The sequence below is a fragment of the Thalassophryne amazonica genome, chromosome 2 (assembly GCF_902500255.1).
Source record: "Thalassophryne amazonica chromosome 2, fThaAma1.1, whole genome shotgun sequence".
NCBI classification, from domain to species: domain Eukaryota; kingdom Metazoa; phylum Chordata; class Actinopteri; order Batrachoidiformes; family Batrachoididae; genus Thalassophryne; species Thalassophryne amazonica.
Window position 1 is genome coordinate 142973672 of NC_047104.1, and position 21138 is coordinate 142994809.

The 21138-nt window shown below is 41.0% G+C and overlaps 1 protein-coding gene across 1 annotated transcript in view; it reads right to left on the reverse strand.

The window, feature by feature from the left end:
- The window catches only part of LOC117532145 (protein TANC1-like), a 177603-nt gene that overhangs the window by 49859 nt on the left and 106606 nt on the right, over positions 1-21138 (reverse strand). The window contains 3 exon segments of the mRNA XM_034195439.1: positions 13-321; positions 3009-3175; positions 8225-8456. Of these exon segments, the coding sequence (XP_034051330.1) occupies positions 13-321; positions 3009-3175; positions 8225-8456 (708 nt within the window).

Genomic DNA, 21138 nt, shown 5'->3' on the forward strand with positions numbered 1-21138 from the left:
TAGCTGACTGACCTCTGCCAGGGAGACAGGCACCACTAGGTAGTTTCCTCCTTTCAAAGCCAGATGGCCCTTGTGGAACAGATCCAGAGTCAGCCGAAGGTAGAGAATAGAGCCATGACTCCGTGTTGACAAGTGACTGCTGAATTTGCTGAGGAGCAGTGGATCAGGGGCCGTGCCTGTCGGCGTGGTGACATTAGCAGCTATCTGTGTACTGCTGCTAACTCGGTGATGAATGTAGTCACTTAGATCAGCTCCTAAGTCACTACTGTCTGGCAGGATGTCCAGAGAGATGCCAGAGAAAGGTAGAAGAGTTGTGATTTCCTGTTGGAAAGGAAAACCAGGGATCCAGTTAAGGAGGTGCCAATTTTTTTTTCAAAATGAGTCACAAGCACCTTTTAAATATAGCAAAAGTCAGAGTTTATCAAAGCTACAAATTAAGTGATGAGCTGATGGAAGTTCCTTTAGATGAGATGTTTGAGACCTTATTTGTAGATTTGTACATCAACAACAGTCAAGAAAAAAAAAATCAAAATCTAAGATTAAAATAGTATTCCCCTAGTCCGCACCACTTCTAAGTTAGCTGCTAGGTGCCAGGTAGGTAGCATGGCCCAAGCAGAGAGTCACCCCTTTGAGTCTGGTCTGCTTGAGGTTTCTTCCTCAAAATCAGAGGGAGTTTTTCCTTACCACTCACTGTCACCTGTGTGCTTGCTCTGGCGGTTAGTAACGTTAGACCTTACTTGTGTGAAGCACCTTGAGGCAACTTTGTTGTGATTTGGCGCTATATACATGAAAATAAATTAAAATTGTCACTTGACAAAAATTTGGGAAATTCTAAACAGAACTGCAGCTGAGGCCGAGTGAAGAGAAAGACCAAAATTGAGAATTATTACAGTAGAATAGAAAAAAGAAACAATTTAGGTACAACACTTAATAATTTTTACATTTTTAATATTAATCCCAAAAAACTGAAAATTAAGCATGATAATAAATGATAGGGCCTTGACTGTTTTGCTTGCAGGTTACATGGAATAGGACAAACAACAAGTACACTTTTTATATGCTAATTCCTGAAAATAGAATGTGTTGCTGCCTTTCTTGGCCTGGTCATCCTTGTAAAAGAGGTTTCGATCTCAATGGAATGCTACCTGGTTAAATAAAGGTTATTATTATTATTATTATTATTATCATTATTATTATATGTTGCAGAACAGTGATGTGATATGCTATTGGTTATTATTATCACTTTACCGAGACGCTGCTAGGCCGGTAGCGTAGATTTACGTCGAAGCTACCTGGCTATACCCGCCCGCAGTAGCGAACGAGTATCGGCATACCTGCCCGCTGTGCATAAACAAATGATGTCATAGCGTGCACAGCCCAAGAACTGTCCACAGAGGAAAAGATAAAAAGGCGAGAAGTGCGTGTTGCTCCCAATACGGATGATTTTCTCATGGACAGTCCAACAAAGAACAGCAGCCAAAGCAGCCAGCTTGACGAGGTCGCACTGGCGAATTTGGAGAGCAGCGTGGTACCAGCTAGCATGACAAAATCCACCGAGTCTGGAATGCGCAAGTTCCGTGACTGGCTCGCGCAGCGCAATATTGAATGCGACCTGCATACTGTTACGCCACGTGTTGTGTATCTCAGTAAAGTGATAATAATGCAAATAACACACTGTTGTTGTGCGGTATGCATTTTCTGAGTCCCTCCGTTCATGCCCAGTCGCCCAAAATGACCGATATTTGCCCTTGTCTAACTCGGGCGAATATCGGTCATTTTGGGTGACCCGGGAAATGAACATCGGGCCTCTGAAAATGCATACCGCCCTCCAAAAGCATGTTATTGTATTATTATTTCGTTAAAATTAAATAACAGAAGATAATTTCACAAGGCTATGTGATTTTACCCACCAGCTCCAACTAGCCCCAAGCCAGAATTATTTGAGCTTACAAACAATTTTGACCCAAATCACTTGTTGATTAGAGATGATTCAGATTCCACAGTTTAGTTTTAGGGCAGAAGAAAACAGATTTGTTATTGGTACTTATTTTGAAAGCAGTTATCACAGAGAGAGGCAGTAGGCACAAACACCTTGATATTGACAGAACTCAGAGCCCCGTGTCTTTTGTAAGAAAAAAATTAAAAGAACCATAATCAAAATCCATTCCTACCATGGTGTTGCATCTGACTCACACAGAGCCATTGGACTCAGTACAGTAAATAGTGTGACAATGACTCCAGCTCCAGCATTGCTCACAGGCACCTCTCACATTCACAATTCATCACCTCACTTGCCATCCGCAACTGCTCAAGACGGGCTAAAGCCAGCGATGATGGATGAAAAAAATCCATGTTACTGCAGCTCACTTCCTCGTTACCCAAAAATTACATTTTGGTTCCACAACAAGCAAATTACTTGTGCTCACAGACTGTGCTCCATTTCACAATATTCCACAATTTATGAAATGTCCAGGTCGTCTTACAAGTGTCAGCACTGACAGTGAATTGGTGAGTAATGGGAAATGAAGAAAAATGATCCAGTCACGAAGGAGGGTACAAGGAGGGTGGGCTAATATCTTTCTTTTTCATCTTTAAATGAAAACAGTTTCATGTGTGCCAACTTCAAATGGATCATAAAAACAATAACAGCAAATGTTTTGTTTATTCTAAAACATTAACCCAGTGATACTACCAGCTTACTGGCTCTAAGACTCTCAGAAGTAATACCATCCATTCTGGGCATAATGCATGTAGCATTTGGAAACTTGGCTTTGGCATGAGACAGATGTGTGGCTGTTTGGTGAGATTACCACGCAGTTTGAGGAAACAACAGACTAGCTTCTGCTACAGAGCCAAACACCACAAAGTCTGTAACCATGGCAGCTAATGCACATCTAATCTCACCACAGTGCATGAGACCAAAAGAAATGAGTGACAGAAATGCGTCTGTGATTTGGTCAAAGTGAAGAGACGTGAGACTTAAAACAGTTATGCTTAACATCACTTACCAGCAGGCCTGTCCTGACAGTGACCACCATCTTGAGCCATTGGGGAAATTTCGAGATAATCTTTGTTATAAAGGTGGCAACTGTGTCACCATAGTCCGGTTTATGGAATTCTGCTTCATTTAGACTGTCGACCAATATGATGTAGTCTTCTTCAGGTAGCCTCCTCTCTGTGGACAAGAGACAAATTGAGGTTAACTGTTAAAGGATGGATGTGGAGATGGCACAACCCCCACTGTGTAGATATTAGCTTGAACCCCAATGTCCACCTTTTTACATCAATTCACCCATGACCATTCCATCATAGTCTTGGTCATTGATACCTGAGACGCCCAACAAACTCACATCATAAAAGTAACAACACAGCCATGCTGTAATCCTTTGTAAGAATGAATCTAAGGAACCTCAGATCTACGTACCTTATTTGTCAAATGTGTCCATGTACAAAAACTCCACACTAAGCTCTACATTCTCTGCAAATTTCTGAGGGGGGTGTCGTACAAGGTGCACAATAGACAAGGCATTTGTCTCATGGGTAGAAAGGATTGTTGTTATTAATGAGTCATCAGCTGCAGGTGCTTCTCCACAACAGGGACTAGTGTTGTAATCAAGAAGTAACATTTGACTTGTGGATGCAATATGCATGTTTCCACCTGAGGAACCAGTAGTAATGTTCAAAGTAAGAGTGGTTGGCTTTCTTTGGGCTCTAACTCCCTGAAAAGGACCTAGAGAGGTAAAATTTTCATATGCTGTAGTGTAAACATGGAGGTTCCCAAAACATTTTAGTCTGCAAAGATCATGTCTAGATCAAGATAATAATAATAATAATTAAATAATAATAATTAAATTAACATTTGAAATGAAATGCTAGTTTGCATTTATCATACAGTTTATTCGCCAGTACAGAAAGTATTAAATAAATACAAAATATTAAGATAGTTAAAATGTACATGAAAAGACCTTTGATAAACTCAAACAAGAGTTTAAACTTGAAAACAGAGATTTGTTCCGGCACCTACAGCTACGACAGTTTTATGAAAAAGAAGTACACAAGCACTTATCAGTGAAGATTAATGACATGATTTTATTTTTGACAGATGCATATAAAAGAACTCACATTAAGATTGTATCAAAATTGTATAACTGTCTTCAAAGGGGCAATGGGTTGAACTCCATATATGTAAAATCAAAATGAGAACGTTAACTCAATTTGTCATTGTCTGGGAGTGATTCACTTTCCATGTGCAACACATAACAATCCACAACTAGCTCAAGAAGATGGCGAGAATTCGGATGGAAAAATCTCAATACATTTTTTATTACCCCACATACAAAGACCAAACAATTACAACAACAGCAGAAATGTCGGAGAGGATGTGGGCATGAGAACACCAATCACTCCCATATCTTTTGGTCATGTGCAAAAATACAAACGTTTTGGAACAAGGCAATACAACTGAAGAAAGAAATTTTAAATTGTAAAATACCTAGGGATCCACGGACTGTTTATCTGGGACTTATAACACGGTGAAATAATTAAAAAGAAAGACACATACCTTTTCAAAATTCTGTCAAGCGTTACTAAAAAGGCCTTGACAAGGAAGTGGCTGAAAAGCGACACTCCAACGACAAGACAATGGCTGGATATTGTCGAGGAAATATATACTATAGAAAGATTAACTTGAGAATCAGAGGACTTAAAAATGGCAGAAATAGAGTGCATTCAAGACTAAATTCCAGCCATAACAGACTTAAAATATTTGACTGTGAAATTCTCCCCCAGTATGCTTTTGTTTTTGTTATTTCCTGTGTTCTGAGTATGTGTTACTACTTTTTTTGAAAAATTGGTTAAATAAAAAAATGATTTAAAAAAATGTACATGAAAAATGATTTGCTGTGGCTTGACTCCTCCTTGCTCCTCTCCTTGAGGTGGTGTTTGTTACCTTTGCACAATGTGTGGATTGCGCTTACTGAATTCATGTATTAGTTCCATGGTTCTTTTTAGGGCTGCGGCACGCATCTGTGATGAAATAAAATGTAAAATGTTGCACTGGCTCCCCCAATGGAAACATCCACTGTCCATGGTTAAGATCAATTTAAAAGCCCTCGATGTGGCGACTAGGCAGTCTCCAATTTTATTTTGCCAAGAAGACACATACATACACACACACACACACACACACACACACACACACATTATAATACGAGGTCTGTTAGAAAAGTATCCAACCTTTTTATTTTTTGCAAAAACCTGATGGATTTGAATCACGTGTGCTTGCATGAGCCAACCTTGAACCTTCATGCGCATGCGTGATTTTTTTCACGCCTGTCGATTGCGTCATTTGCTGGCAAGCAGCCTTTGTGTGAGGACATGTGTAGTGCTCTCGGCGGATTTTCATTGCAAGGAAAATGACTGAATGACTGGAGCAGCGCTTCTGCATCAAATTTTGCCAGAAACTGGGTGACAGCCAGGTGGAAACCATTCGGAAGATTCAGACGGCTTTCGGTGGCTTTTCAGTCGTGTGACTATCCGAGAAATTGTGGAAGAGGTGGACATCATTTTTCAGAGTCCAGCATGTCCTGAGAGACTTCAACACGGAGGTGCTTTTGCTCCGCCGTCAGCAGCTTCGGCACGAATTTCGCCGTCACTCTTTTCATGGCAAAATCTTCCGTAACAGTGGAATGTACCGAAAGTGCTGATGTCCACCTCTTCCGCAATTTCTCGGATAGTCACACGACGGTCCCGCATCACCACAGCGTGTACTTTGGAAATGATCTGGTCATTTCAGCATGTTGATGGCCGACCGGAGCGCGGCACGCTCTCCACCGTTGTGCGGACCTCTTTAAACCGGTTGTACCACTCCTTAATCTGTGTGATGCCCATAGCATCATCACCGAAAGCCGTCTGAATCTTCCGAATGGTTTCCACCTGGCAGTTGCCCAGTTTCTGGCAAAATTTGATGCAGTAGCGCTGCTCCAGTTGTTCTGCCATTTTCCTTGCAATGAAAATCCGCCGAGAGCACTACACATGGCCTCACACAAAGGCTGCTTGCCAACAAATGACGCAATCGACAGGCGTGAAAAAAATCACGCATGCGCATGAAGGTTCAAGGTTGGCTCATGCAAGCAACGTGATTCAAATCCATCAGGCTTTTGCAAAAAATAAAAAGGTCGGATACTTTTCTAACAGACCTCGTACAGTAATTTAAAAACATCTTAGCACAGAGCACAAGAAAGCCACAAAATTGTGAATTATTTCCATCGTGGACCCATTGCAGTCCATGCTCAGGCTGCAAAAAACAATCAAACAAACAAACAAAAAAAAGAAAGAAAAAATACACTACAACAAAACAAACTGAGCAAAAGACCAAACTAACAAAGAAACAAACAAAAAAGGCCACCTCTAATAAGGCCTAGTTCAAAAATAATGAAGCCTAACTGCTGATTTGCATTGCATTTGTCATGAACAAGCCATTATATTTTATTTAGCACCATCCAGATTTATCTGAGTTGCCTATAGTCTCTTTGACAGGTACTGAAAATTTCATGGAAAATAGAGATATGCACGAAATTTACCCCCAAAATAGCACTTTTTTCATCAATTTTGTGTGACATTGATATTTAGCATTATCATTTAAAGTTGAATGTTAAAGAAATAACTTTGTATTTTGTCAGTTTGTGCTTCATACTAACACACAGTAATACATTTTTGTAAAGGTAGAAATGTCATTTCCTAGAAAAAAACATCACGTTTCTAAAGCAAGGTAAAACTTTCACAAGCGTAACGCTGAGAATAAGTCCTTGATTTATTTGTGTCAAAACCTTAGCTATATCTCCTACTCTGCTTCAATAGAATAATTATATTACTTGTTCAATAATACCAGGAACTAATGGACAGAATTTCTTTGTTTCAGGCTTCTGCAGACTAAAGAAGATACCTCCAACTGTTGTGGCAAGCGTTACACTCTAGCACATTATAGTACAAGTATATATGCACTGATCATTTCTAGCAATGACTGAACCGAGACTAATAGAAATATTGAAACTCTGATATATAACCATACCTAAAATGATAACGTTTCACAAAAAAGAGCCACTTTTAAACTTTGATGGTTATGTCATACTTTGGCTTCATTATTTTTGAACTAGGCCATAAAAGTGTTTAAAAGAACTTAAAATTGTGTTCTTTTAGTACAGAAAGAGCTACACATAATAAATATCAACAATTTTTCATAGACTGGATTGCTGGCTGTCCTCCTTTGCAAATGTTTGTGGTGTAAGCAGTAAGCGTGCTTTGTCAACATTGTGTGACATCATTCATTCCTTCTTCCAAGATGGCGACCCAAGTTATCGCAACTGACTGCTTCAAATGAATGCCAGTGTCCCCTCTAGTCATTTTAATCTCTATAGGTTTAACCAACAAAACACAAAAATGTATTTAAAACTTTGATATCTTTGAATATGTGATTTAATAACTGTTCAAGTGCAGCATTGAACTAATATGTGGTTTTGTTAGACACACCTGTGTATTTGGTGTTGAGAAAAGTTGACAAATGCGATATTGAATATATTCTGATTAAAGAGGCCACTGGCCTCTGGTGTTTATTGGCTAGAAATACAGGCCACAGCAGAAGCATAGCCATCATATTTCACATCACCTAAGTTGTCAATGCACCTCTGCACGTCTGTGAGGACTCTCATGCCCAGACACAAGGGCTCTCCATTTTTTTCCAAGCTGCTTAATAGATATGGAGCAGACTAAACACTCCAGCTCTCAGACCGTGGAAGGCCCAGCAATAATAACACATCAATCCGGCTGACTGACTATATCATGAGATACTGAGCTGCCTAAGATTCCTGTAACATTCACAGTCCCTCCAGAGCATTTTGTGTGACCTTGAAATCCTGTAGGGTGATGATGATTCACTGGGGCAAAAATAACACTCATTGTTCCTCTATGTAAATGACCTTAGATCTGTTACACACTCTTTGATGTTTCAAATTAGACATTAACTGGCAAAACTAATCTATGGGCCCATCACAGAGCCATTAATGAGATATTTCACACAGGAAATGGCAATACACTCAGTAATTGCAACACAAGGGAAGGAGACAGTTTCCAATTTAAAATTGATATTTTAAACTTTTAAAGGTCTTTAAAATTGCATATCACATTTGTCTTCAAGTGTGTGAGACAATGTGTATTTACACCTTATTACCTTTGCGGAGGTTAGTGATGGGCTCGAGGACACCTTTGCGGAAGGCAGCGAAGGGGTCTTGCACACATGATCGAAGACTAAGTGTGTTTTGCAAGTGAGGTTCTTGTACCAGTAGTTCCCTGTAGGGGGTGAGCTGTGGTGCTCTGGCCAGCAGGGCGGCGACACTATGAACAAACTCTGGTACTAGACAGGTGTAAGTATTATCAGCCTGACAAAAATGGTACGCTACCACCTGGGGAGAAAAAAATGTGGAAGATGAATAACAAAAGAAGGCAAATAGACAATTAAAAAATATGAGACTAATACAGAATATTTTATGCAAATTAATTCTCTCTAAAACTTTACAAAATAATAAATTTCCGCAAAAATGTAACATTATAAATAACTAAAGAAGTAAATGTGATCAAATTAAGTATTAGTTGTGTATTGCTGCGGCCTGATGGGGATGACAGAGTGGATGACACCAGCCTTCGCCCTCATGTAGTTTCTCAAGTGAATGTGAATGAATGGAGCAGCGTGATCGACAAGCAGGTCATTGTGGTTGACAAGCACATCAGCGTGGTCAACAAGGGGGTCAACGTGGTTGACAAGCAGATAGTGCGCTTGTTTCCAGAGCAGAAGATTTCCTGTTCAAACCCACCCCTCCCCACTCTCAATGTAATGTGGACTTGCATCAGGAAGGGCTTCCGGTGTAAAACTTGTGCAAAATAAACAGGCAGATTCATAACTGATCTGCTGTGGTGACCCAGAGTGAAACAGGGAAAAGCCAAAAGAACTTACTAGTATCATTACAGTTGTCAAATAACCCTTTGACATCACTATGCTACTGTCTTTATTAAGATAAAATCACTCCTAAAGAAATTTGAGAAGCTAAAATAACATGAATGCATTGTCTATATAAAATTGTGAGAGCAAAACCAGTTGATTCATGCCTTGTCATAATAGGTAGAGATTGAGCTCCAATAATGGCATACCGGGCTTGGTTGGGTGGCCACTTGCGCACTGAGAGCACAATTTCCGCTGCTGGCAAATGCTGCTTTGGTACAAGTGCTTGCTACATTCTGATAACAGTTCAAGGTTTGTGATAGTTGATTTCAGAATGCAGACACCAACTCATGAAACTGGCAGCATCTAGGTTTATTAATCAAGGGCCATAACTCTGCCAAAATGTGTCAATCTTGCAAAATATTATAATGTGGACATTATCAACTTATAACAAAGAATTGGACCAAGTTTTCACAAAATTACTCCTAAAATGTGAGAGGAGTTGATTTCAGAATGCAGGTGCCACCACTCATGAATCTGACGGAGTCTAGATTTGTTAATCAAGGGCAATAACTCTGGTAAAATGGGTCCAACTCAAACAATATGATAATATGCATATTACCAATCTATAACAAGACTTGTACCAAGTTTCATGAAATTCCTCCTAAAAGTGGGAGATGAGTGATTTCAGAACATTATACTCTTTTTGGGACAAATGGACGGACAGACAGACAGACGGAAGGAAATCGCCATGACATAAACCCCCTTCAGGATAATTAACATAAACAATACAAACTACAGAGATTAGTCAAACACAGACACATACAATACATAACACAAACAATGCAGCTAGCAACCAATAAACAGGGAGGTGATGGTGAAGTTTTTAAAGCGGGGGACTTAAAAAAAAAACAAAATGGGCCATTAGGCAAGGTCCTTAATCCCCCAAGTTAGTCCGGGTCGGTCAAGTGTGCACTGAAAACAGGTGATTTCACTGATTAGCTCGTCTACCTGCCTGAAGAGTAGAACCTATTAGAATCAGCTGGTTTAGTGAGTGGATGTAACAAATAACCTGCACTCTAATGAGTCCCCAGAATCAGATGATCTTGATGGGCAAAGGGTGCATGAAAAGGAAAGGCTCTTTGGCCCGCTGATTTCTTCTTCAGCCTCGACCAACACGGCAATCCGTGATCCAGAGAATGCACAGTACGAACTGGTTTGTAGGGTATGAGCGCTTCGATCACAAGTGCACTGGTCCATGAAGAATTTTATATATTAATAATAACAATACGTTAAAATCAGACTACACATAAAGAGAAAACTGGTGAAGAAAGAATAACGTGGGAATATTGTGGTCATCAGGTTTTGGGCCCTGTTTCAATTCAATTTCAATTCAATTCAATTTCAATTCAATTTATTTCCTTTATATAGCACCAAATCACAACAGAGTTGCCTCAAGGCGCTTCACACAGGTACGGTCTAACCTTACCAACCCCCAGAGCAACAGTGGTAAAGAAAAACTCCCTCTGAGGAAGAAACCTCAAGCAGACCAGACTCAAAGGTTTGTGTTTCAGTTTGTGTTCCAGTTTTCATTTGTCCCCTTTTCTTTTCCATCTGTCTGCCCCAGTCTTGAATTATTAGTTGTTTTATTTTTGTCACTTGTTTATTCTCATTCTAGTTTGGTTCTGATCATCCCTTTTTGTGTATTATTCTTTGGTCCCTGGTTTTGGTTCTTATTGTATTCTCTGTTCAGTCATTTACTGCATTATCTGTTATCACTGGTCTCAGATTTTGGTTTCTGTTTTTCATTTACCCTCCATGTTGCTTTTAGTTTGCTCTGCCACTTTGTTTTATTACTTTTATTACTCTAGTCATTTTTCAGCCCTGTCTAATTTTGTCCTGCCAGCCTGTGTTGTCATTGGTTGTAATAATTTGTTTGTTCTGTTCTTATCATAAGTTGAATTATCTGTTATTTATTTTTGCCACTAGTGAGTTCCAAAACTTGTTTTATCTTAGCGTTTATTTACTGGTTGTTTCCTTTTCAGTTTTTATAGTTGTTTCTTTGTACAGTTCTTGTCATGTTAGTATTGCAGTCTGTCTTTGGTTTTTGATTTATCTTTGTTTGTTACATCATGTCACTATCTTGCACTTGCTTTGGTATCTTTGTATCATTCAGCACTTGAGTTCTGTCTGCTTTGTGTTCTCCTTCCCTAACACTCTTGCACCTGTTCTGTCCTCATCCTCATCTTTCTGCCATGCCACCTTTCCAGATCCTTCCCCTACACATGCGTCTCATTATCCAATCACCACCTTCCTTATTTAAGCTGCTGCTGTTCATTCCTTCCTTGCATGTTTATTGAACTCGTTCACCCACCAGCTCTCTGTCACAGTCCTGTTGTTACCTAGCTGTGTTTTGACCCTGCTCTGCTTTCTGCCTTTTGCCTCAGCCCTGAAAACCCAGTATGCTTGTATACTGAACCCTGCTCGTTTTTGACCAGGGTTTTTTGTCTTTTGTCTCACCCCTGCCTGTTACATTTGCTCCGTGGACTACTTACCTGTATAATGAACCCTTGCCTGAATTACAGACTCTGCCTTTTTACTCATACGCCTCTCCTGAAAGTCTGAGTTGTGGCTCTTCTTCTCAGAGCCAAAACTCTTGCTGCAGAATTCTGAACCAACTGAAAAACTGACTGCATTTATATAGCGCTTTTCCTTCTGCATCAGACGCTCGAAACGCTTTACAATAATGCCTCACATTCACCCTGATGTCAGGGTGCTGCCATGCAAGGTGCTCACTACACACCAGGAGAAATTAGGGGATTGAGGATCTTGCCCAAGGGCACTTATTTATTTTCGGGTCAGTCTGGGATTTGAACCAAGGATCCTTTGGTTTCAAGCCCAATGCTTAACCACTAGACCATCAGCTCCCCAAATGCTGCTTTTGTACAAGTGCAACTGAAGGCGCCTAATGCTTGTATGTGGCAAGCCAGAAAACAAAACAATACAATAATCAATTTGAGATTGCACAAAGTGTTTCTGTATCCACTATTGACAGAACAAGACAATTAAATAGTTTCGCATTATCTGTCTAAGCAGTGTTATGTAGAGAGAGAACAGCAATGGCTCCAATATAGAACCCTGTGGTACCCAGAAAGAGTTTTGAGGTGACGCTGTTCTACAAAACACATTGGTATTGGTTAAATAAGTATGACGTTAACCATGATGGAACCCAACCAGTAATAGTAAAGTGGTTTTCAAGCCTATCCAACAATATATGGTGATCAATCAAATCAATGCACTACCATCGAGCAACAGCAGCACTGTGATGGGATCTCAATCCATCCCAAGGAGGAGATCATTCATCACCATAGTACTTACTTTCTGTAGAATGAAATGTTTTAAAAGTTAGCTGAAAAGATCAAGACCACACCATCTTTGGCTTAAAATACCAAAGAGTACAGTTGGTATGAATGGAGAAACTAGCACCAGAAATCAAAACAATGGGATTCTATAGGGAGCCTGCCTTCAAGGAATTTTGAATATGAATTTATTAGACACCCATGCATAACATAAATTCACTCATGTACAAACAACCAAACTCATAACAGAATAGTCAAAGGTGAAAAGAAATATAAGAAAATAAACAAAATACATAGTGCCTAAAGCGTAGGCAGAAGCAGCGCTTATCAATGCCTACACCCCTGTATAAAGTCAAATCAAACCAGGGATATTTGCCTGATCACAGACATTTATATCCAACACAATCTGAACAATAGCAGCACATAGCTACAGATAAAAGAAGTCAAATACTTCTCCAGACAGCTTCCAAAACAAACTTTTAAAAAAATAAATAAATAAACAAACTAACGTTCCAGTATAACAGCATCTACATATAACACAACTCAACCACATTCATCTAACACATATCTAGAAAATACCATTTCTTTCTTTGTATAAATATTTGAACCGGTTGCTATCTGGATATCTGGACATTTCTCTGGTAAATTATTCCATTTTGGGGGGCCACAAATGGAGACACAGAAGCACCTCCTAGTCATCCCAGTTCCAGCAATTTTAAAATAATACGAACCCCTTAAATTATACATTCCTTCCCTCTGCCTAATATTCTTGAATTCTGAAAAGTAATTGTTTATTGTTTGCTTTATGCATTAACTGAACAGTCTAAAGTTTTAATATCTTTGATTTAATAAACAAGGGATTGGTATGATCCCGAAACCCTGAATTGTGAATTATTGTTAATGCTCTTTTTTGAAGGATGAATAATGATTGTAATGTAGTTTTATAGTTATTACCCTAAAAGTCAGCACAGTAAGTCAAGTAAGGTGCAGTCAATGCACAATACAGAGTATGTAGTGATTTACCATCTAGAATGTACTTTGCCTTATTTAATACTGCATTACTTTTAGAAACTTTCTTTTGGATATGTTGAATATACACTTTCCAGTTAATTCTATCATCACTAATCACACCTAACAACTTATTTTCCTTGACATAATCAATATTTACCCCAAGTATATTTAACTGTATTTGCACAAAGCCAAAGCAGTGGACCTTTTCTCTCTGAACCCATACTGACTGCAGGTTGTGTAGTTCAATAAATCTATCCAGTTTGTTACTGTAAAGTTTTTTCAGTATCTTAGAAAATTTTGACAATAAAGACATAGGCCTGTAGTTAGTAAAAAGATGTTTGTCACCAGATTTAAATAAAGGTACCACCTTTGCCACTTTCATACCATTTGGAACAATTCCCGATTGAAACGATTTATTAAATATATATTTAAAAAATGTATTAAAACGGTTCACTACTTGGTTCATGTCATAGTCATCTTTATTATTATTATAAGTAAAGTAAGTTGGCTAATTCTTTGATTTGGGTTTATTTCTTAAAATACTATTCAGTATTTTCCATGTTTCCTTTATGTTATTTTTATTATCGTTTAAAATTTTTCCAAAGTATGATTTTTTTTTTTTTTACAATTCCGCATAATGGTTGTTAATTTATTTTTTATAGTACTTATATTTAATCTCAGCCTCTCTTGATTTACTTCTAATAAACTCTGTATATAACATGTTTTTCTTCTTACATGCCTTTTGCAGTCCCTTTGTTATCCATGGATGGGCCTTATACTTGTTATTTACACTGCAATGTAGAATTGTACAATTTTTGTTATATATATCAAGAAACATATTTTCAAATTCGACATATGCTAAATTAGCATTGTTCTCCATATAAATGAAATTTCAATCCTGCAGACGTAAATCATTTTTTTTGGCAGTAATAGCTTCTTGAGATTGCAAACGTTTTCGATATTGTATTTTCTCCTTCCATTTAGTATTCAAATTCAGCTCCGTTACTATAAAATTGGTAAGTGGTCACTGATATCATTGATCAATAAACCACTTATTGTTTTAGTATCGGTATCATTTGTAAGTATATTATCAATAAGGGTACTTTTATGAAGGTGCTGGGTCTTTAAGTATGTTAGTGTTGTCATTATATGTTCTAAGTTGGATGCTTTCTGTGATTGCAACACAAATCTACCCACGGTTATTAATAAAGTAACCTGAACCTGAGGGTAGCTGACTGAGAAGTTATTCTTGAAGGCCTAGTAATTTTTGGATATAAATTTAAGCTGTACAAGGTATTAATAAAATCATCTGTCACCTTATGTTGATGCGGATTTAAAAGATCAATATTTATATCTCCACAGACAAATACTCGCTTATTACCCATCTGTGAAAAATATTTCTCAATCCAATTTTAAAATTCTTCCATTTTTGAGCCAGGAGCTCTATAAATACAACTAATAATTATATTTTTACCTACCGTATTTTCCGGACTATAAGTCGCACTTTTTTACATGTTTTGGCCGGGGGTGCGACCTATACTCCGGTGCGACTTATAAATGAAAAATATACCGGTAGGATCTCAATTAATTTACTGTAACAAAACAATTTTACGTGACAGAGTCAATCTATGTTTTAAAATCGCCACCGGAAAAGGAAATGCAATGCATCATGGGCACTGTAGTATGGCAACCGTCCTATAGGTCACGCTGGTCGCGATAACCAATCAGAGAACAGAACGTTGGACGCGTATTCCTCACCTCACCCACAGCGTGTGAAGCTGACGAACACGGTGCTTGCTATTATTCCGGCATGGCAAACAAAACAGCTTCAACCCTTGGATATCAGTGTGAGCAGAGTGTTTAAGTTGACGCTGAGAGCTGTGTGGGAGCATTGGGTGAGCGACGGCGGAGGATTAGCATGTGCACTTGGAAGGAGCTGGCGTTGATGATTGTGAAAAGCGTTTGAAGCAGACGAACATGGTGTTTATTCCGGGACGACTAACAAAACAACTTCAACCCTTGGATATCAGTGTGAGCAGAGTTGACGCTGAGAGCTGCATGGGAGCACTGAGCGACGGCGGAGGATTAGCGTCTGCACTTGGAAGGAGCTGGATCGACACCACTGGGTGGTCATGAGCTGCGCAGGTAGGTGCTGCATGGTTCGGCTCGCAATGTGGTCCGCAAAATACAAACATATCCGTAGGTAAAATGCAGCTCACGAGAGGGCACTCGAGGCTTGTGTGACTGTTCCTGCGACTTCTGACTACCATAGAAAAATAAAAATTTCAACGTTACTGATAACTTAACAAGACAATGGAGAAGGCCCGAAAAAATGCCACCAAAAAGAAAATCATACTCTGCAGATTACAAGTTACGACTGGTGAAATATGCATCTGAAAACGGTAGCCGTCACAATATTATCATCTGAACTTTTCATGTTAAGTTAACATACCTGTATGTCCATGGGACTTATAGTCCAGTGCAACTTATTTATGGTTTATTTTTCTTTATAATGGATAAAGTGACTGGTGCGACTTATACTCCGGTGCGACTTATAGTCCGGAAAAATACGGTATTCCCAAACATATTTCAATTTTTGGCACTACCACATTGAATTCATTATTCAGCACTGGTGGTCGGGGCTTGGTCAACAGGGCTGTGCAAAATCCATCTATTTTCTATATTCCAATTAAGGGCGGGGGGTGCTGGAGCCTATCCCAGCAGTCAGAGTGTGAGGCAGGGTACACCCTGGACAGGACAACAGCCTGTCAGGATTTGAGTTTTGTTTGCTTTTACTTCTTGGCTTTGTGTTTTTTCAGGTACTTTCTGTTTTGTTTATTCTCTTGCTGGGGTTTTTCTGTTTGGGTCTGTCTGTCACTTTCTCTCTTGTCTGTCTCTGCTGGCTCTTGATGGTGGGTGCTTCCCTCTCTCTGGCCACACCCTCCTTCTGGTGTGTTCCACGCACACCTGCTCTCAATCTACACCTCATCACCTGGGTGTATTTAAGCTCCTCATTTTGCCTTACTCCCTCGCCAGATTGCAGTGCGTTGTGCTTCTTTCCAGCTCAATATCTTGTATTTCCTTGCCTTGATTCATTTGCCTCATCATGTTTTTGACTACCTGCCTGTGTACCTCGACCACGCCTAAGCCTGATGATTTTGTCACTGTTGCTCTTTTTGCACTGCCTTTCTGTGTACCGACTCCAGCCTGTTAACCAAATAAACGCTTTAACTCCACTGAGCTGTGTACCTGCGTCCTGCATTTGTGTCCAGCCCGTCTTGTCTGTCAAACCTGATAGTAAAATCTGGTCAATTATGGACACAGCAGATGCACACGCCTTCCAGCTGGCGGTATGCCACCACAGTCGGCAGCTCGCTCAGCAAGAGGACCAGCTAACCGCTCTGAACTCAGGAATCAGTGAGTTAGCCAAGCGGCAGGATACCTTCATGGCCTCAGTGAGCTCTCAGATGGAGCAACTACTTACTACCATAAAGCATCAGGCTATGACCAGTACAGCTCCCGCCGCCACACCACTTCCAGGACCATCGATAGCCCCGCCGGCTCCTGTACCCGAAGTCTGTAATCAACTCTCCCAGCCTGAGCATTTTACCGGAGAGTCCGAGGACGTCAAGCCATTCATTACACAATGCGAACTACACTTTGAATTAATGCCATCAATGTTTCCATCAGAAAGGGCGAAGACAGCATTTATCATTACTCACCTGACCAGCCGGGCAGCAGCGTGGGCTGCGACTGAGTGGAGCCACGGTTCACCATCTTGCTCCTCCCTGGCAGCCTTCACTCACGCTCTAGAGCAGGTATTCCAGCACACCTCCCCGGGGCGGAAACCGACGCGCTCGTTGATGAGGTTAAATCAAGGCAACCGCCGGGTGGCAAATTACGCTATAGATTTTCGCATCCTGGCCACAAAGAGCGAGTGGAACCCGGCAGCGCTCCAAGATGTCTTCTTCTGGGGCTTAAGCGACAAGATCAGCTGGTGGCAGCAGACTTGGCGAATGACCTCAATGGACTGATACCACTAGCTATCCGAACTGATCGCCGTCTAACTGACCACCCTCACCAAGACAGTCATCATCCCACCCAGCGATTTCTCACGTCGTCTGATCGATCATCTACTTCCTTCTAGCCGTTCCAGCGGCAATGCCCCCCCCCCCCCCCCAGCACTGCAGAGGAGCCCATGCAAGTGGGACGGACACGCCTCTCCCTGGCGGATCGTGAGCGGCGTCGAGCGTAAGGACTTTGTTTTTATTGTGGTCGGTCAGGTCATGTCGTTACCCTCTGTCCAGTAAAGGTACCCCGGTGCGGCCAAAAACTGCAGTGCAGGTGAGTTCAACTAATACATCCTCTCAGAATGTATTAACCGCCACATTCTTGTCTGTCCATACCACCTTAAATTGTCCTGTATTCATTGATTCTGGGGCTGATTCTAATCTCATGTTATCTTCTCTTGCCAGGTCCCTCCATCTTAAATCCTATCAGCTTTCACGTCCCCTGGTGGTCTGTGCTGTGGACGGCTGTGAGTTAGGCCAAATTGTGCACCGCACATAATCAGTTTGCATGACAATTTCCGGCAATCATTCTGAACTAATTAGTTTTCACATATTTGATAATATGACTCACCCTGTGATTCTGGGGCACCCTTGGTTACAATGCCGTAAACCTAGTCTAGACTGGACTCAGGGTAAAACTGAAGCATGGGGATCTTCTTGCTTGTCTCCACCTGTGGTTCCATCAAATGTTAACTCTGATCTGGAGGGCGTACCCGTTTGTTACCATGATCTAGCGCTAGTCTTCAGCAAAGCTAAGGCTAAGTCGCTACCTCTACATCGGGAGTACAACTGTGCCATCGATCTTCATCCCCGGGTGACCCCTCCCTGGGGAAAACTGTTTTCTCTTTCAGCTCCGGAATGAGCGGCAATGAACACGTACATCCAGGAATCACTGGATGCTGGGTTGATTCATCCCTTGTCATCCCCCGCTGGGATGACGACGAAAAGAAAGATAAGTCACTTCGTCTTTGTATTGACTATTGGAGGTTAAATGACATCACAGTTAAGAATTGGTATCCTCTGCCACTGATTTTGGCAGCTTTTGAGCTGTTAGAGGATGCTAAAGTGTTCACTAAATTGGACCTTCGTAATGCCTACCATTTGGTCAGAATTAAACAGGGAGATGAATGGAAGACCGCTTTTAACACCCCAACCGGGCACTATGAGTATCTGGTGATGCCTTTCGGGCTCACAAATGCCCCAGCAGTTTTCCAAAATTTAGTAAATGACGTGTTGCGAGAGTACTTGAATAAATTTGTTTTGTTTACTTATCTCGTTGGGTGATCTTTTTCAGCCTATTCAATTTTGTCATCTTGTATCGGCCCGGTTCAAAAATGGGAAGCCCGATGCCTTGTTCAAGCAATACGACAAACCAGACACTCCTTCTGACCCCAGCAATATTCTCCCAGCAACATGCTTTGTCTTGGCCATTATGTGGGAAGTGGAATTGCGAGTTAAGGAAGCCCTCTGTGATGTTTGTGTGCCGTCTGACTGTCCACCGGGCAAGTTATTTGTTCCAGATGCCATCGGGGGGGGATCAAGTGGGCCCACAACAGCTGATTTTCATGTCATCCAGGAATCATTAAAACTGTTTATGTAGTTCAACAACGATTTTGGTGCCCGCATATGGTTGCGAATGTTACTGAATAGGTAAATGCCTGTCATATCTGTGCTATGCATAAGTCCTCATCACGCCCTCCTGCAGATTCATTACTGCCTCTGCCAATTCCCAAACAGCTATGGACTCATATTACAATGGACTTTGTCACTGGTCTTCCCCCCTCATGAGGCAACACTGATCTTGACTGTGGTCGACAGATTATCCAAAATGTGTCATTTTGTGCCTTTATCCAGATTGCCTTCTGCCAAGGAAACTGCTGAGATTATGTTAACTCATGTGTTTCTTCTCCGTAGTTTTCCCCAGGATATTGTCTCCGACCGGGGCCGCAGTTTGTTTCCATATTTTGGAGGGAGTTCTGCTGCTTACTCAGGGCCACCTCAAATCTCACGTCCGGCTATCATCCCCAAGCAAACGAGATTTAATCAAGAGTTAGAGAAGTGTCTTAGAATTCTGTGTTCTCAGCATCCCTCTACCTGGTCCACCCAACTGCCTTGGATTGAGCTAGCCCACAACAGTCTGCCCTCTGCTTCTTCTGATTTTTCCCATTTTCATGTAGTGTTTGTTCATCCTCCCTCTCTATTTTCTTCCCCCACCCTTCGCTCCCCAGTCCCGTCTGCCCTAAGTCTAGTTGTCAGGTGCCAACAAACCTGGGAGCAGGCACGTCGGGCCATATGTCATTTCTCTGCCCAATATAAGGCTGCCGTGGACAGCAAATGGTCCATGGCTCCTATCTACACGCCTGGTCAAAAGGTCTGGCTCTCTACTCGGCATCTGCCACTACGGGGTGCTCCTCAGAAACTGGCTCCCAGGTTCGTTGGTCCCTTCCCTGTGTCTAAGGTCATTAACCCTTTTTCCATTCGTCTCTGTTTGCCTGGTTCCATGCGTGTTCACCCCACTTTTCATGTCAGTCATGTCAAGCCTTTTAAGTCTAGCCCTTTGTCAACCTCGATACACTCTGTCACAGGGCAGCTGTGAAAAATTCAGAATTGATTTAAAATTGACTTAAATTTCAATTCAGTTAAATTTGAGTAGGATTGTGAACTGTGGCTGCAAACACTATGCAGAATTACAATTGTAAAATTTAGAATTTTTCACAGACCTGTATCAGCACATTCTCAATCTTTGGAAGATTTCTTATGTAACCATGTGGTAAGCTGGAGAATAAAATACTGCATAAATCAGTTCTAGAAGACACAAAAACTTGAATCAGTGTATCTGCATCAGCCAGAGACACCATCAGTCTTAATCATTGCAATGTTGCAGAAATGAAAAAACAAAACAAAACAGTTCTTGCCACCAATCTAAAATATGCAGGTCAAAAAACAAATATTGATCAAAAATCACACCAAGATTTTCCACCCTTTCACTATGACGAATAACCCAGTCACCCAGTGATGGTCTTAAATGATCATAAACATGTCTAGCAGGGTCAGTAAGTCATCTCAGTCTTCTTCACAACTTACAGTTGTGCAATGTGAGACACATTACCTGCACCAACAGGCATTTAATCTGCGTATCATCAGTATGCGTGACAATGAAAGCGAACATCACCTTGTGTTTATTTGCTGTATGGCATTCAACGGCATTAGTGTTGGGTTGATTGCTTTTGGGGGCAGCACGGTGGCTTAGTGGTTAGCACTGTTGCCTCACAGCGAGAAGGTTGTGGGTTCAATTCCCGTGGCCTTTCTGTGTGGAGTTTGCATGTTCTCCCCATGTTTGCGTGGGTTTCCTCCGGGTGCTCTGGTTTCCTCCCACATCCAAAGACATGCATGTTAGGTGGATTAGTAACTTTAAATTGTCCATAGGTGGGTGTGTCTGTGTTTGTTTGTCTGTTTGTGGCCCTGCGACAGACTGGCGTCCTGTCCTGGGTGTACCCCGCCTCGCGCTCTATGGCTGCTGGGATAGGCTCCAGCCCCCCGCAACCCTTAATTGGACTAAGCGGTAGAAGATGAATGAATGATTGCTTTTGTCGTTTATTTAGAGATATTCACTGGCATGTCTTTTGTGTTCTCATACTGTATCTCATAAAAGCAACCACCTCTGATACTAACCTACAATACCAATTTGGAACTTGGATAAATAGAATAC